This window comes from Halichoerus grypus, chromosome 13 (assembly GCF_964656455.1).
Source record: "Halichoerus grypus chromosome 13, mHalGry1.hap1.1, whole genome shotgun sequence".
Classification (NCBI taxonomy): Eukaryota; Metazoa; Chordata; class Mammalia; order Carnivora; family Phocidae; genus Halichoerus; species Halichoerus grypus.
Window position 1 is genome coordinate 13,986,803 of NC_135724.1, and position 16,789 is coordinate 14,003,591.

General features: G+C 35.0%; 1 protein-coding gene across 8 annotated transcripts in view; it reads right to left on the reverse strand.

The window, feature by feature from the left end:
- Positions 1-1,494: 1,494 nt before the first annotated feature.
- Positions 1,495-16,789, reverse strand: part of RELCH (RAB11 binding and LisH domain, coiled-coil and HEAT repeat containing) — a 118,629-nt gene continuing 103,334 nt past the window's right edge. For 7 of the 8 annotated variants that reach the window (XM_036109036.2, XM_036109035.2, XM_036109033.2 and 4 more), the window contains one exon: positions 14,004-15,714. In XM_036109036.2, the coding sequence (XP_035964929.1) occupies positions 15,594-15,714 (121 nt within the window). In that variant the 3' untranslated portion in view covers positions 14,004-15,593. Of the gene's footprint in view, positions 9,993-14,003; positions 15,715-16,789 lie in introns of those variants that run through there. The other variant, XM_036109034.2, reaches the window with a different exon arrangement.

Below are 16,789 nucleotides of genomic sequence, written 5' to 3' on the forward strand. Positions count from 1 at the left end.
TTAACACGTTAAATCTACTAGCAAAAAAAGACCTTAATTTAAAAAAAACTAAATTACTTTTTGAAGGCTCTATTTCTATATTTACAGAACTATCATTCACATAATTCAAATATTTTATAAATATTAATGTAGAATACCATTTGGTAACAAAATCTACTAAAATGGGCTTGAGGATGTCATCTTTCCCAGAAAAACAGCATTATTATTATCAGGAACAGGGAAGTTATTTCAAATACTGTTTTTCTCTCTTAAGTGAAGGATTGCACATGTTACAGTTAGGTTGTTCATCATTTACAGAAACTAGTTTAAATGTTATTTATGATTTAAGAAACCCCACCCATTTACCAGCACATGTACAATTAAATTTTGGTTATATGTAATGAATGTAAAAATACATTTTAAGCAAAAGATATTTTAATATATAGTAAAGTTAAATGTTTCTGATTTTAAAAAGTAATCAGCTGACAATGAATTGTACTTACTTGTACTAAGGAAAAATAAAGTACATTATGCAAATACAGGAATCATAGGTTTATATGAAAATTCTTCTGTATGGATAGTGTGCATCTTACCCTGGAAATCCCCACTACTTCCCACTTCTGCATGAACTCTTTAGTTTTCAGAATCAAAAAGGTAACATAAAAATGTAGCTATCATTTTTGTTTCTAGTGGATGGCCTTTAAGTTTTATATTTCATTTTAATGCAATATTTTAATTTTAATGTGACATTTTAATCTTATTTAGGCAGCAGAAAACAGAGGCACCATCTTGTTAATGAAATCCTTATTTTTTGACATGGTGATATCAAAATAGTCACTATTACTGTGGTAAGGAGCTAAAGAGAATACATTAAAAAAGCAAGTTTATTATTTATTTTAAAATTTATTAAGTAAATGTAGGACTTTACAAATCTTTCAGGGAAAACTTACTAATAAATACAAATGTTTTTATCACCTACCCTGTTATGTTCTGCTCTTCTTCTCATCTTGCCCATAAGATACTTTTTAAACAAAAGTAAGGCATTGATAAATCAGTGTTGATTCAGAGATAAATTAAAGCACAATACTATCCCGTAATGATACCCAAACAGCACATGAAAATTTATGGAAATTTTGAACTGTATACATGGAAACCTATTTTGCTTGCTTTGGTAGACTTTTTTTTTTTTTTTAGTTCTACAGATTTGATATTCAAAATAAATGAATTTCTGAACTGACCTGTAAAACTAATAATTATCACTACTTTTTGGATATTTTGTTACAGATAAAATGGTTTCAAGTGGAAACAGAGAGCGAATTTACATTTCCTCTACTTCCCTTCTTCTTAACCCTATTTTAATACTACGAGGGACAAAGTAGCTGTATGTCCCTTACATACAAACACAAGAACAAGTATTATCCTATATGCTGATGGCACTTCCGCTTTCAGACTGGTCAGGTTCAGACTGGCCACAATAGACAACTAATGCTGCCAATCTACATTGAGACGGAACGGTTTCTTTTCAACAACAATTTTATTGAAGTAGAACATACATCAAGTGTACAGCATGGCTAATTGTCATAAAATGAAGATGTACATGGAACCAGCACCCAAATCATGAAGTAGAACAGAACCCCCAAAGCCCCTTTAATCATTAACCCCTCATCCTACTTGATAGATTTAATTAGAACACCAGTGATTCACTTTGTCTGCTTTTGGACTTTATATAAATGGAGTCTGCACTGTAGTATTACCTTGTGTATGGGTTTTGTTCAATATTATTTGTGAGACATCCAGCTCATTACTGTATAATTTCCATAGTATGGAATATATCACTCTTTATTTGTCATTCTACTGGTGAAGGATATTTGGGTTATTTCACATGTTGATGGAATCAGATTGCTAATATTTAGTTTAAGAGTTTTTATATCTAAGAGATTGGCCTGTCATTCTTTTTTTCAATTGGGTCAATTTTTGGTGTCAGTATGTTGCTGGGCAAGACTGTGAAATATATGGAAGAACTTTGAAAGGGTGTGTAAGAATGCCATTATTTTTTTCTTAAATATTTGGTAGAACTCACTGATGAAGCCATATGAGCATTAGGGTTTCTTTGTGGCATAGTTTGAAATTACAAGTTCAATTTCTTTAATAGATCTAGAACTACTGAGATTTTGTTTCTTCTTGTGTTGGCTTTTTAAAGTTTATGTTTTTTTAAAGTAGGCTCCACGCCCAACATGGGGCTTGAACCCACCACCCTGAGATAGAGTCACATGTTCTACTGGCTGAGCCAGCCAGGTGCCCCTTTGTGTTGGTAATAGTAATATGTCCTTCCCTCTTAACTTTTTAATTTTATTGGTACCCATGTAGGATCATTTTCCTTTTGCTTGAATAATTTCTTACAGTTTTTCATTCAGTGTGGGTCTGCTGATAACAAATTGTGTTTTTTGGCGGGGGGCAAGAGTTGTCTAAAAATATCTTAATTCACCTTTATTGTAAAAGGTATTTTTGCTGAGTATAGAATTCTAGGGTAGCAGTTATTTTCTTTCAGTATTTTATTTATTTATTTAATTTTTATTTTAAGTAGGCTTTACTACTGTGATCACGACCCAGAGATCAAGAGTCACATGCTCCACCAACTGGGCCAGCCAGGTGCCCCTTCTTTCCGCACTTTTTTTTTTTTAAGATTTTATTTATTTATTTGACAGAGAGAGACACAGCGAGAGAGGGAACACAAGCAGGGGGAGTGGGAGAGGGAGAAGCAGGCTTCCCGCTGAGCAGGGAGCCCAATGTGGGTCTCGATCCCAGGACCCTGGGACCATGACCTGAGCTGAAGGCAGACGACTGAGCCACCCAGGCGCCCCTTTTTCAGCGTTTTAAAGATATTCTTTTTTTACTGTTGGTCAGTAAACTATGAGTCTTATATTGCTGCTTTTCAGATTTTCTCTTTGTATTTGTTTTTCAGCAGGTTTACTATAACATATGTAGGCTTAGTTTACTTCGAATCTATCCTGGTTTGTGGTTCATTGACTTTCTTGATGGTTCTTGTCAGTTTGAGAGAATTCTTGGCCATTTTGCTTTGCAAATAATATTTCTACCCATTCTTTCTTTTCTCTTTCAGCCTCATATGACTTTTACCCTCTTTTCTGTGTTTTGCATTAAAAAAAAAATGTGTGCTGCTTCCCGTTTCCGGTTCTGCACACAGGGAGTTTGTAAGTTGCCACTCTGTCCTAACAACAAGTGAAAAGTCAAACACACAGAAAAATCAACAAATCTTCCCAAATCCATAAGAGAAGTGAGGTCACAGGGCACACTGCTGCCCCCCCAAAGTAGAGACTGACAGGCAAATACAGAGAATCACAAGGTACCAGGTCAGACACTCATGAGCTGAAATCTCCTTGGGAATCAGTGCTGGGGTAGGAAAACCAGAACTGTAATTAATGAATTGCTGGAGGCACAGTGGGCAGGTCTTAGTTAAAAACTCTGGTGGGGGGTGGTGCCTGGGTGGCTCAGTCGTCTGCCTTTGGCCTCAGGTCATGATCCCCTAAGGTCTTGGGATCAAGCCCCACTTCGGGCTCTCTGCTCCGTGGGAAGCCTGCTTCTCCCTCTCCCACTCCCCCTGCTTGTGCTCTGTCCCTCTCTGTCTCTGTCTCTCTCTGTCAAATAAATAAATAAAACCTTAAAAAAAAACAAAAAAAAAACAACTCTACGGGGACCCAGCTGTAGAGGGCTCCCCTTACTTTTGTAAGTTTTACCTCCAGGAGCTCAACCAGGTTCTCACAGTAAATATCAGACAAAAAGTCTCCTGTGCTTTCCGCAGACGGAGAGGAAAAGAAACCATTTTGAAATGGACAAGAGTACTCTGTTTTTCTTAATAAGGCCTGCCCTCGGGGGAAACTAGTTAACCAGAGCCTAACCTGATGGGTATTATCAGAGCCTAACTAACCTGGTGAAGGAAATTATCAAATTCTAGCCCACTCTCACCTGCCTGTCCTACCTAAGTGGGGAGAGAAAAACTGAGAAACGCTTGTTAAGTTCACAGCCCAGAGGCACAGGCTCACTAAAGACGGAGGCCTTAACCGGAGGACTATGGAATATTTGCCACCTCCCGCACACCTTACTGCCACATTAGTAAAGTCCTATTTACAATAGTTCCTTTACCCAGCACATAATATCTGGCTATCAAGAAAAAATTGCAAGTCATACCAAATGGCAAAAAGATATAATTTGAAGAGACAGAACAAGCAGCAGAACCAGGCATGGCAGGGATATTGGAATTACCAGACTGGGAATTCGTATGATGGATATGCTAAGGACTCTAATGGATAAAGTAGACAGCATGCAAGAACAGACGGGTGATGTAAGCAGAGAGATGAAAATCCCAAGAAAGAACCGAAAAGGAACAGTAGAGATGAAACACACTGTACAGAAAGGAAGAATGCCTTTAATGGGCTTATTAATAGATTGGATATGGCTGAAGAAAGAATCTCTGAACTTGACGATATCTCAATAGAAACTTCCAGAAATGAAAAGCAAACAGAAAACACTGGGGAAAAAAAACAAAAACAAAAACAGAACAATAATCCAGAACACAATATCCAAAACTGTGGGACAACTACAAAACGTGTAACATAGGCATAACGGGCATACCAGAAGAAGAAAGGGAGAAAGAAAACAGAAGAAATCTTTGAAACAATAATGATTGAGGATTTCCCCAAATTAATATGAGACATCAAACCACAGATCTAAGAAGCCCAGAGAATACCAATCAGGATAAATGCCAGAAAAAATACACATATTATTTTCAAACTATAGAAAATCAAACATAAAGAAAAAAATCCTGAAAGAGGGAAAAAATGTCTTACCTACAGAGATAAGAACTACTTCCAACTTCTCAGAAATCATGCAAGTAAGAGCAGAGTGCAGAGATGAAAAGTGTTGAGAGAAATAATTCACTTAGAACTCTGTAACCTGTGAAATTACCCTTCAAAAGTGAAGGAGAAACAAAGACTTTCTTAGGTGAACAAAAATTGAATGTATTTGTTGCCAGTAGACTTGCGTTACAAGAAATGTTAATGGAGAGAAGGAAAATAATATTGGTCAGAAACTCAGATTTATATAAAGAAAGGAAAAGCATTGAAGAAAGAATAAGTGAAGGTAAAATAAAAACTTTTACTTTTCTTACTCTTTAACAGTTTTTTAAAAAAAATAATATCAACAATGTGTTTATGTATGCTTGTGTATATATTATATATATGCTTATACATAAGTGAAATGAATGACAGTAATAATACAAGGAATGAAAGGAATTAGGATTATTTTGTTATTATAAGGTAATTACACTACCTTTGAAGCATTCTAGTGTTTGTGAGAGTGGACTTGGATTAGCTGTAAATATATATTTGAAACTCTGGTAAAAAAAAAAAGTAAAATTGATATGCTAAGAAAGGAAAGAAAATGGAATCATAAAATTCTTATTTAAAACCACAAAAAGAAGGGGCACCTGGGTGGCTCAGTCGTTAAGCGTCTGCCTTCGGCTCAGGTCATGATCCCAGGGTCCTGGGATGGAGCCCTGCATCGGGCTCCCTGCTCCACGGGAGGCCTGCTTCTCCCTCTCCCACTCCCCCTGCTTGAGTTTCCTCTCTCACTGTCTCTCTCTCTGTCAAATAAATAAATAAAATCTTTAAAAAAATGGACATAAAATCAGTAAGGACATAGTTGAACTCAATAACATCATCTATCAACTCGATATAATTGACATCTGTAAACTACTTCATCCAGTGACAGCAGAAAACACAATCTTCACAAGCTCACATGGAACATTCACCAAGATAGACCACATTCTGGGCCATAAAACACATCTTAACAAATTCAAAAGAACGGAAATCAGAAAATGTCTGCTCTTAGATCATAATGGAATTAAACTAGAAATCAATAACAGAAAGATAAATGGAATATCCCAAAATATGTGAAGATTAAAAAAACTTCTACATAATGCATGGGTCAAAGAAGAAATCTCAAGAGAAAGTACAAAATATTTTAAACTAAATGAAAATGAAAATACAGCTTATAAAAATTTGTGGGAGGCAGCAAGAACAGTACTTAGTGGGAAATTTACAGCATTGAATACATATATCAGAAAAGGAAGATCTAAAATCAGTCACCTAAGCTTCTACCTTAAGAAACTAGAAAAAGAACAAATTAAATCCAAAGTAAAAAGAAGAAAAGAAACAATAAGAGAACCAAAAAACAAAAACAAACAAAAAAACTAATGAAATTAAAAACAGGAAATCAACAGAAAAATAAACATAACCAAAAGCTGGTTCTTTGAAAAGATCAATAAAACCAATAAGCCACTAGCCAGGCTAACTAAGAAAAACAGACAGAAGACACAAATTACTACTATCAGAAATGAAAGAGGATGTGGACATCACTACAGATCTCATGGACATTAAAAGGATAATAATAAAGGAATACTGTGAACAACTCTATGCACACAAATTTGATAAATGAAATGGACCAATTCCAGGGTGCCTGACTGGCTCAGTTGGTAGAGCATGTGACTCTTGATCTTGGGGTGGTGAGTTCAAGTCCCATGTTGGGTGTAGAGATTACTTAAAAAAAAAAAAAAGAAAGGAAGAAAAGAAACTAACAAATTTCTTGATACAATCTGCCAAAACTCAGAATCAGAATAGGCCTATATTTATTGAATCAAAATATTAAGAATTTTTTGAAACAGAAAGCACTAGGTCCAGTGTGTTCACTGATGAATTCTTATCAAAACTTAAGGAAGATAAATTTTCTGCAGTCTTTCAGAAGATAGAAACTGAGGCCAGCATTACCCTAATACTAAAACCAGACACAAACATTACAAGAAAACTGCAGACCATTATGTCTCATGAACAGACCATAACACAGTCAAAAATCTGCATATAACTTTTGACTTCCCCAAAACTTAACTACTAACAGCCTACTATTGACTGAAAGCCTTACGAATAACATAGTTGACTAACACTTATTTTGTATATGTATAATATGCCATAGTCTTATAATATAGTAAGCTAGAGAAAAGACAGTATTATTAAGAAAATCATAAGGAAGAAAATACACATTTACAGTACTAGACTGTAAAAAAAAATCCATGTATAAGTGGACTTGTGCAGTTCAAACCCATGTTGTTCAAGGGTCAACTGTAATTGAATCCTGGCTACCCCTAAGATACCTATCCCTAAGATAAGATGCCCTGTTAAGCTTCTAAGTGGAGGCTTTTCATTTTTGTTCTCAGAAACTTCTGTACCTTATAGCCTGGAGGCAGGAAAGGTATCTTATTTGCTTTTCATTTTTACTACCAAAGGAAGTATCTTTGCAGTTCACCTACTTGAATATTTTCACTAAAACACATTTTTTAAAAATTTTATTGGGACCCATCCCTCAGATTATTTATTTCCCCCTTCACTCCAGTATTTCCTTTCTCCCCTTCTCTGGTTTGGATTCTATGGTCCATCACTATAATCATTCCTTCACAAGTAGCTTTAAAGTCCTTGTCCTTTTTCCTCCTCTTAAGCATCTAGAAAAACCCAGCCCTGTTTATACTTCTCTGATACTTTACACCTGCTCCTGAATTGCTCCTGGCTGGAGAAAAAATTCACTTGTGTTAACTAACTCTCTTTATTTGTTTTTTTAAAGTTTTTATTCAAATTCCAGTTAGTTAACATATAGTGAACTAGCTCTCTTTAAATTCACAATTACTATTCTCAAATCGGCTTTCAAAACTGCTTAGCAATCCTGCAATTCCCTCAGTAATTCATTCTGCCATTCTCAAAGACAACCATTTCTACCTTCTTTCTCCTCAAACCTTTAACACTTCCCATATGCCAGCCAAGTTAATTTCTGTGTTTCATACTTCACTGAGAAAATAGAAGGAATTAAATGGAAACCCCCTAATCTTCCCACCACTAAATCTACTGAATCACCTCCATATGCATCTATTCTCCGCCTTCTCCCCTATTATAACAGAGGCCAGTCCCTTCATTTGTGCTTTGAATCTCAACCCCTCTTGCCTTCTCAAGTTCACTTGCACAATTTTTGCTTGTTACCACTGCTGCATCATCACCTTCTTTCATTTTACTGGCTTATTCTCATTAGCTTGTGAACATGATCTAATTTCTCCTATTACAAAACAAAATAAACAAAACCCTCCTGTGACCTCCTGTTATTTTCTAGCTCCCAGTACTTCTGCTCTCCTTCATGGCAAAATGTCTTGAAAGGGCTGTCATCTCTAGTCACTGTCTCTCTTTTACCCATTCCAATCAGGTTTGCATTTCCATCAATCCACTGAAACTACTATTGAGGTCATCAATGACTTTAATCTTCCAATGGGTTTCAGATTTATCCTCATCTTGACCTATGAGTAGCAACTGACCCTCCTTAGAAGGCTCTTCTCTTTGCTTCCATGAAACCACTCTCTTGGTTTCCCTCCTATCTCACTGTACACTCCTCCTGATCCTTTTAGTAGTTGTTCTTGCTCTGTTGGATTTTGAAGTATGGGGAGTGTCCCAGGGTTCAGATTTGGATCCTCTTCTCCATGGTTCCTCTCTCCCCAGGCCATCTCATTTAGTCCCATGGCTTTATCCAAATACTGATGACTCCATAATCTAGCCTGAGATCCAGATAACTAACTTCTTACTTAACATTTCTATAGGTAGCTCTCAGACATCTTGAATTTAACACATCTAAAACAAAAATGTAGATTACCCACCCCCCCAAACTTGTTCTTTACTTTCTCACTATTGTCCAGTTATTGCAGTCAGAAATCTCAGCGACATCTTTGGTTTATCCCTTTCCCTCACTCTTCACACCCAATCTGTCATGCGAATTCTACTTCCAACTATGTTGCAGATCTGATCCTTTCCCTCTATTTTTGTCCAGGCTGCCATTATCTCTTGCTTAGACTACTGCATTCATTAGCTTCTGCCTTCAGCCTCTACTCATCTCCTTTTCAAAAACATTCTTACAAAGCACAAGTATATCCAATATAAATTGGATTAAGCCATTCTACTATAACTATTCTAACTATTCAAAGGCTTCCCTTTCTAACTTCTAATCATAGTGTACAAAGCCCTATATGATCTGGCTACACCCATCTCCAATTTCATCTTTTGATAGTGTCTCAACCATACTGGTCATTTTTTCCCCAGTTCCTTGAACACAGCACTATTTCTCATCTCATTGCCTATGCACATACTGCTCTTTTTTCTCTTTTGTTTTCACATGGTTAAAGCCTATTCTTCCTGGTTTTCAGGTAAAATGTTACCTCAGAGATGTCTTCCAAAGCAAACCATAAAGATAATCCCCCTAACTAAAGTACATCTTCCTTAGCCCTACTTTCTCAACTTGTTTGTTTCCCTGACTGGCTGTAAGCTCTGTTCTGTCAGTCTCATTCATGCTTAGCACAAAATAGGTCCTCCATAAATGTAGGTTGAATGGTGAATGACTTTACAATCTTCAGAAAGGGATGGCTTCTCCACACTTACAGATCACTTGGAAGACTTGGTGAGGTTTGTGGGTAAGAGTTGTGGCCCAGAGAACCAGATACGGATGTAAACACTGTAGAGCTTTTTAGCCCATATACACATGACACAACTCTTTTTTGCATTTTTATTTATTCCATATATTCTACCTTGGATATAAATAAGGACATTATGAGAAACAAAGTCAAATACCTTGCTGAGGTCAAGATGCACAAGACTACACAATTCTCCTGATCAACAACATACAATAGCTCTATGAAAAGGACTTTAGGTTAGTTTGGCATATAGTCTCAGTAAATTCATCCTGTTTTGGGGGACTCATCCTTTCAATGTAATTGGCAAACTTGCATGGAATTGGTATCAAGCTTGCAATTCATTAATTCATTCAATTAATGTTGAGTACTTATCATACACCAGGCATTCTTCAAATACCGGAGACACATTGGTTGAAAAGGATAGACAACATTCTCTCTCATGGAGCTGAGTCTAGTGAAAGAGATAGACAATAAAAAACAAGAAAATGAGTATTGAGAAGAGTAATTATGAAAAAGAAGAACCAGGGAGATCTTAGGGAATTAGAGGAGTTAATTTGGATTGAGTAGTCAGAAAAGGCCAACCAAGAGGCTTTATACAGATTTAGAATGGTAATCCACATTTTGTCATATCTATTGGCTTCTCATTTTTGAAAATCAGGACATTTATCCATCTCTAATCTGTCGCCTCTCCATGATTTTCTTGAGGATGATTACACCACAACACTGTTTCAGTAGTATGACAAATAAAACAAAATGGTCTCCAAATTTGGTATGTAGCATTTACCTCCTAAGATCTGAATACTTTTGTAGTGTCTGCAAGAAACCAGAATTCTAACTTTTAAAATCATTGGTCAATGGTTAACCTTTGTTTCCTTCTCTTAGATAACACTAGGAACCAATTATTTTCAAGAAATGGCAGTTCTTGTTCTTCTTCCATTAGTATGAAAAGTTTCGTTATGAGGAGGTTCAAACTAAATATCAAAGAAAGCTGTAAATTACTATAAAAATCAAATATATACTAAAAGACACGAGTGAAGTTGCAAAGGGTAAATAAAATATTTTACAAACTCTAAATTAATTATGTAATGAAAATTAACTTATTGGACTAATTTACTTATTAGGCTTTTGAAAAAAAACCTGAATTTCAAGTTTTGGTAAACAAAAAGTAAAATTACCTTACCAGTCTTCACTAAGGCAAAAGTAACAATCAAAAGTGGTTTCTGCCTTCTACTGCAGTTTTAGGTAAATGATGCATGTCATGGTAACTTACACACTTACTAGAAAACAAAAGTATGGGGAAGGAGGTTATCCACAGTTACCCATGCTTTAGTTATTCAGGGGCTTATCTTAATTCTCTTTGAACTTTCATAATACTAAGTGCTACAGCACTTTCAGGTTTACTATTACATAATTTTCATAAAATCCTGTAAGGAATAGAGAGCATGTTATTATTTCCATGCTTTTTGATGGTTGTAAGACAAAAAGGAATTTGCTAGAAAGGGAACTGTATTTATAAAATTCATATAAAAAAGGAATTAGGAAATGATTTACATTATGACAAGCATCCATCTTAGGTTCAATACTTAATACACGACAGGGAGATTTATGAACAGAGGAAGCTAAAAATTTAAAGAATTGTCAAGTAATTATCAGAAATGAAGATAAAGTATCTATAAAACTGTAAAGTCAATGAGAAATCATTAGATTTACTTAGCAATGTACATGTTACATAAGACACTTATAACACTTTCAGTTTCATCGAAAATGCATGTCCTAAAAATACCTAAGGTTGGAAATGCTAACAATTAAAAAAGGGGTTATTTTTCCAGTAAGAATAGTTTTAAAAGTTTTCATTTTATTTTATTTATTTTAAGATTTTATTTATTCATTTGAGAGAGAGAGAGAGAGAGAGAGAGAGACAAAGGGAGAGCACGAGCAGGGGGGAGAGGCAGAGGGAGAGGGAGAAGCAGACTCCCCCCTGAGCCGGGAGTCGGACATGGGGCTCGATCCCAGAACCTGAAGATCATGACCTGAGCCGAAGGCAGATGCTTAACCATCTGAGCCACCCAGACACCCCTAAAAAATTTTAAAAGTAGACTATCAACAAATGATAACCCTAAATAACATCACTGACAAAAAATTTAGTATCTATTACATATAACACAAAATGCCAGTTTATAGAAAACAAATTTTACTACATTAAAGTCCCTCAAGAAATCTATTCACCCAATGTTCTAACTGAAATAAATCTAATGGATTAGTCTTTAATGTAATAAAAGGATATTAAAATAGTAATATACTTTTCTATATAGATGTTTTAGAGAGAATTTTCCAGCTATTACTGAAGACTCTTAAGGAAAGCAATAATTTATATCTGTCACCACACTGAACTGAAGGCATTATTTATATACTATCAAAAAAATATAATAAACCTTTTTATATTGTGTTAAGTTCACAATAACTCTCATGTACTTTATGAATGGTGTGGTCTTACAGTGAATAGGAATTTTTTATTTTAAGATTTTTCTTAAACATGCAAAGTAAACTATAAAGAAGGCAATCAAAGCAAAGTTTCCTGTAGTTTGTTCTGAAGGGAAAATATGAAAGACCAATGTGCCACTCAGAGATTGTGATTGGAGTGCAAATTCCACAGATGAAATGCACGCAGAACATCCATTTGTAGTGTGAAAATAGCCTAAAATACAATTATTTTGCCAACATGCAGAAATCTGCCAGATACATTATTTTTTATTACTAGCAAATACCTTTAATCTATTATTTTTTAAACGTACTGAAATAAAATAGTAATGAAAACAAGCACACTGTAAAGTTACATTAGAACTTTCAAACACATATCTACTCATATGAAAAGCTAAATTTATTTCATAGTTTGCTTATAAAAGAGTTAACATCCAAGACAAAGTAGGAATTTTGTTACCTAGCCAATCTGGAGAATTTTGGGAATTAGAATTCCTAATTACAGGACTTTTCAAACATACATTCTTTATACAAAAATAGTTAAGGAATTGGTAACTAGCACAAAATGTTCATTGTAGTTAGCTCTCACAGTTCAAAGATCAATAAGGTGGCGTCTAGAGAAAGTTCTGTCCTTAAAGTTCAAATAATGGTCTAAAATAGGTTATCTTAAAAATTGGGGTCATGACAAGACAATTCAATACATAGTCATTTCATCTCCCCAGACTTTATCAGAGACTATTTATTTGAACCGGTGTTTTTTTTCTGTGAAAACCGATCCCAGGACCCTGGGACCATGACCTTAGCCGAAGGCAGACACTTAACCGACTGAGCCACCCAGGCGCCCCAAAAAAGGAATCTGATAGCAACTTGAATTGAGACTCCATTAAAATTACTTACAATTTCATTCAGGTTGTAAATCCGTTTGATGTTTAGCAAAGTAATCTTTCAAAAGGGGTGACTGGTGCAAACAAATGAAGTCAAGGACACCCACATATAAAGTTAGATACTGCTACCATTCAAGCATCGTTCTTGGAGTAATTCAGCAAAATTACTAGCTATGGCATTTATGGGTTTCTGAAAAATTTTAATTTCTGGCTTACTTTAGAAACACAGGCATAATTTCAAATTAGCTTTTCATTACTTTGCAAACTTAGTTTTTTGTTAAGTCGAATACTTAAACCTGTACTGTTTTTATTTTTGTTTAAAAAGAGTGAATATGGGAGTTTTATGGCCTGTTTTGGAAGAACACACTCAGTTTCAGTGATTAGTGTGATTAGTCTGTCTTGTCTTTAAAGAATCTATAGTTTGCCTTAAAAATCATTGTGAAAATAAACATGAAGTCTTACTGACATTAAGATATTAACAGCATACTAAGGGAGACTCCCTTGAAATATACTGCATATCTTACTAGCTGTTGCCTTTTAAAAAAATCACTAGCATTTAGATAAATGGATTCACAAATTGATAAGAATTATCACAATAAAAATATTTATATTCATTCATCTGGTAACGAATATTCTTCTTTTACTGTATTTCAAAGCAAATGAGAGCCATAACAGTTTCTTTAAACTGTCTCTGAAATATATTCATTTTATAGCAACAATCTTTTTTTAGTAAAAGTAAACTAAATAGGTAATATATAAATTATATGCCTTAAATAACATAGTACATTTTAATGAATATATTCTTTCTCATTTCCTTTTGCTTGGATAGAGAATATATAGTGTTTTGGTTTTTTTTTTGAAGATTTTATTTATTTATTTGACAGAGAGAGACACAGCGAGAGAGGGAACACAAGCAGGGGGAGTGGGAGAGGGAGAAGCAGGCCTCCCACCGAGCAGGGAGCCCGATGTGGGGCTCGATCCCAGGACCCTGGGATCACGACCTGAGCCGAAGGCAGACGCTTAACGACTGAGCCACCCAGGCGCCCCTATAGTGTTTCAAAATGAAAATAAATACACATAGCCAGAAACAAAACAAAAACAAGTATGCAAAAACATTTTATTTATAATAGATCAACATTTTTGACATGAAAGGTAGCCACTTTCAATTTCTCAGGAATGCCTAGAATCCAACAGTTTCTGAAAGACTAGTTAGTTTTAACAATTATGTCACTATAGGTAAAAGAAATAATTTCAGAATGAACTTTTTTAAATGGCTTTGTTTATGGCAACTTATCTTATAAGCCTGACTGTGTGGTAAGCTAGCTTTCCCAGGAAGTGAATGTAACCCAACTATGTTCCAAGTGTATTAAACCAGTTTATCCAACAAACATGAGAATCACCTATGTACCAACTGTGCTCAGACAAGAATTCTCTTTATCAAAATATTCATTTTTCAAAAAGGCCTCACATTAACCCTCAAACCAATCACCCACTCCTATGTCCAGTACCACTCTTTTCTACTTCAAGGTGCATTACTTTATAGACAACTGTCAAATTCCAGTGGAACTGTACACTGACTGAAGACTCTATGTAATATATATCAAACACAAGAATAGTCACCGACTTTAAGGGACAAGGTGTTAGCTAACCAATAATAATTTAGCTAATGTCATTTTTAGTTTAGAGGGAAAAAAGCAGCCCCCAAATGTCCTTAACTTTTCGGTACTTCTCTGTAACACACAGAATGAAAAGATAATCTCTGAAATTAAAATCATTAAAAAATATCTTAAATAAAATATTTTACATAAATAAGTGTTAAATTTCAAATTCAAACCATATTTTCCTGTGTATTTAAATTTGGGAAGGAATTTCACAATTATCAGCTCTTTTAATTTACATTTATTTTTGAGTATTTAAATCTACTATACATCAGTTTGCAAAATTCACCTTGGTTACCACTCCCTGTGTTTATGTGCTGTCTTTCTTCAGGTAAGTCCATTATATGCATGAAAGTGCTGGGGAGGTTTGAATAGCACTTAAAGAATATTCATGAGAGCTCTGAAATGTGGAAAGTTTCATTATAATCTACTTACTGTAGGATTTGTAACTCAAATTCATCACAGCATTATAAAATACTGTGTGAATGGAATGCACACAATTCCTACAGACACACAAACTGAAGTCCAAAAGGCACAGAGTAATGCTGGTGGCTCTTTCTAGTCAGTTAAGAAACAATAAAAAGTCTGCATTATTCTTTCATAATTTAAATACTTAAGTAATCTCCACTTTTATTACTTTATAACAATGACTTCAAATTTACATTATTTTAAGTACCATCGTAATAGCTTAGTGTATAATACAGATATTTGCTAATATCCCATCCAAAAATTAAAAAAAAAAAAAACCTCTTCACTATAAGTATATATATAAAAAAAATTATTCTGAAAGACAAGAACATAGAAGAGGGACTAGGTACAGACTATAAACTCAATTTTCTATCACCACAGTTATAACTCCAAAATTAACAGATATACAGCAATAATCAAAAGCAGTGCAAATATCTTTGGAGGTTAGGATAAAATTATAATGCAAGAACATAAAATAAGGATAAAAAAGGCAAGTACTTCAAGTACAAGGAACCAGTCTGCTTGAGTCCATCTTAGTGTTTACTGGGGGCTTCCTTCCTGCTTTTACTTCTTTCTCTGAAACACATTGGCCAACATGGCACCTGATGTTGTCAACTGGCCCATTTTGTTCAAAAACTTGGTCTTTGTATCTTCACTTACTAAGCTTGCAGCAATTGACATTGAGCTAGGAAAGAAATTTTAAAATTCAAGTAAAGCAATTAAAAAACTAAAATATCCATTTTTTCATTTCTTCAGTAGTAATAATGTTAATAAATACATTCTGAACTGGTATCACAAAAGGGAAACTAATATTTACGGACAGGAGTTTTTATGGACCATACTAGGTTAGGAGCTTCATGTTCATCGTTTCTATTAAAGGAAGCAGAATGGTGTAGAGGTTAGAGGCAAGTCTGCAGTGAGACTGAATCTTGGCTCTGTCATTTGGCAGCTGTGCGACCCTGGGCAAGTTATTTGATCTCATCTGTAATGTAATCCTCATCTGTAAAATGGAGATAAGTCTATTACCTACCTCATAGGCCTATTAAGAATTATACAAGTGCATATAGTGCTTACGAGCAGTGCCAGGCATGTAATAGCATGCTGTAAGTATTAAGTTAGCAGTTATTCTTCTTATTATCAGCATCACTTTATTTAATTCTTATAGCAGCCCTGGAAGATAGATATTATCCCTATTTTCACAAATGAGTAAATTAAATCACAGTGAGGTTTTATATACTGTGCTGATAACAATCTTATGACATTACTTTTGGGAGGACAGGGCAGAATGTCTTCCATTGCCACTTGCATTAGTTTCATTCGACAATTTTAAATCCATTTCTTCTTTCTTTTTGAACAACCTTTTGTATAGGGAGTAAACACAATCTAAATCACTACTGAAGATTGCTAATTTATCGTAATACCAAACAGAACACTGATCAGGTACAATTTTTCAGTGATCCAACAATAAACCCAGTTTATTGGCCTGTGGCTTTAGCCAATATGCTTTAGATTACTCTGATTCAATTTCCTCAACTGAAAAATACAGATTGCAATTACTACTGCAAAATTATCTGAGGACTAAAGGAGAGAGTATGTTTGAACATGTCAAGGGCAGTGAATGGTGAGGTGCAGGAGCTCAGCAGATGTCCACTGAAGCCACAGATGAAGTACGTGCTGCCACCAAGGACTTCTGGTTTTCTCTATTTCTTAAAGGTGTGTGCTGTGAATTACAAGTTAAATGCCTAGACCACGACTCCCAC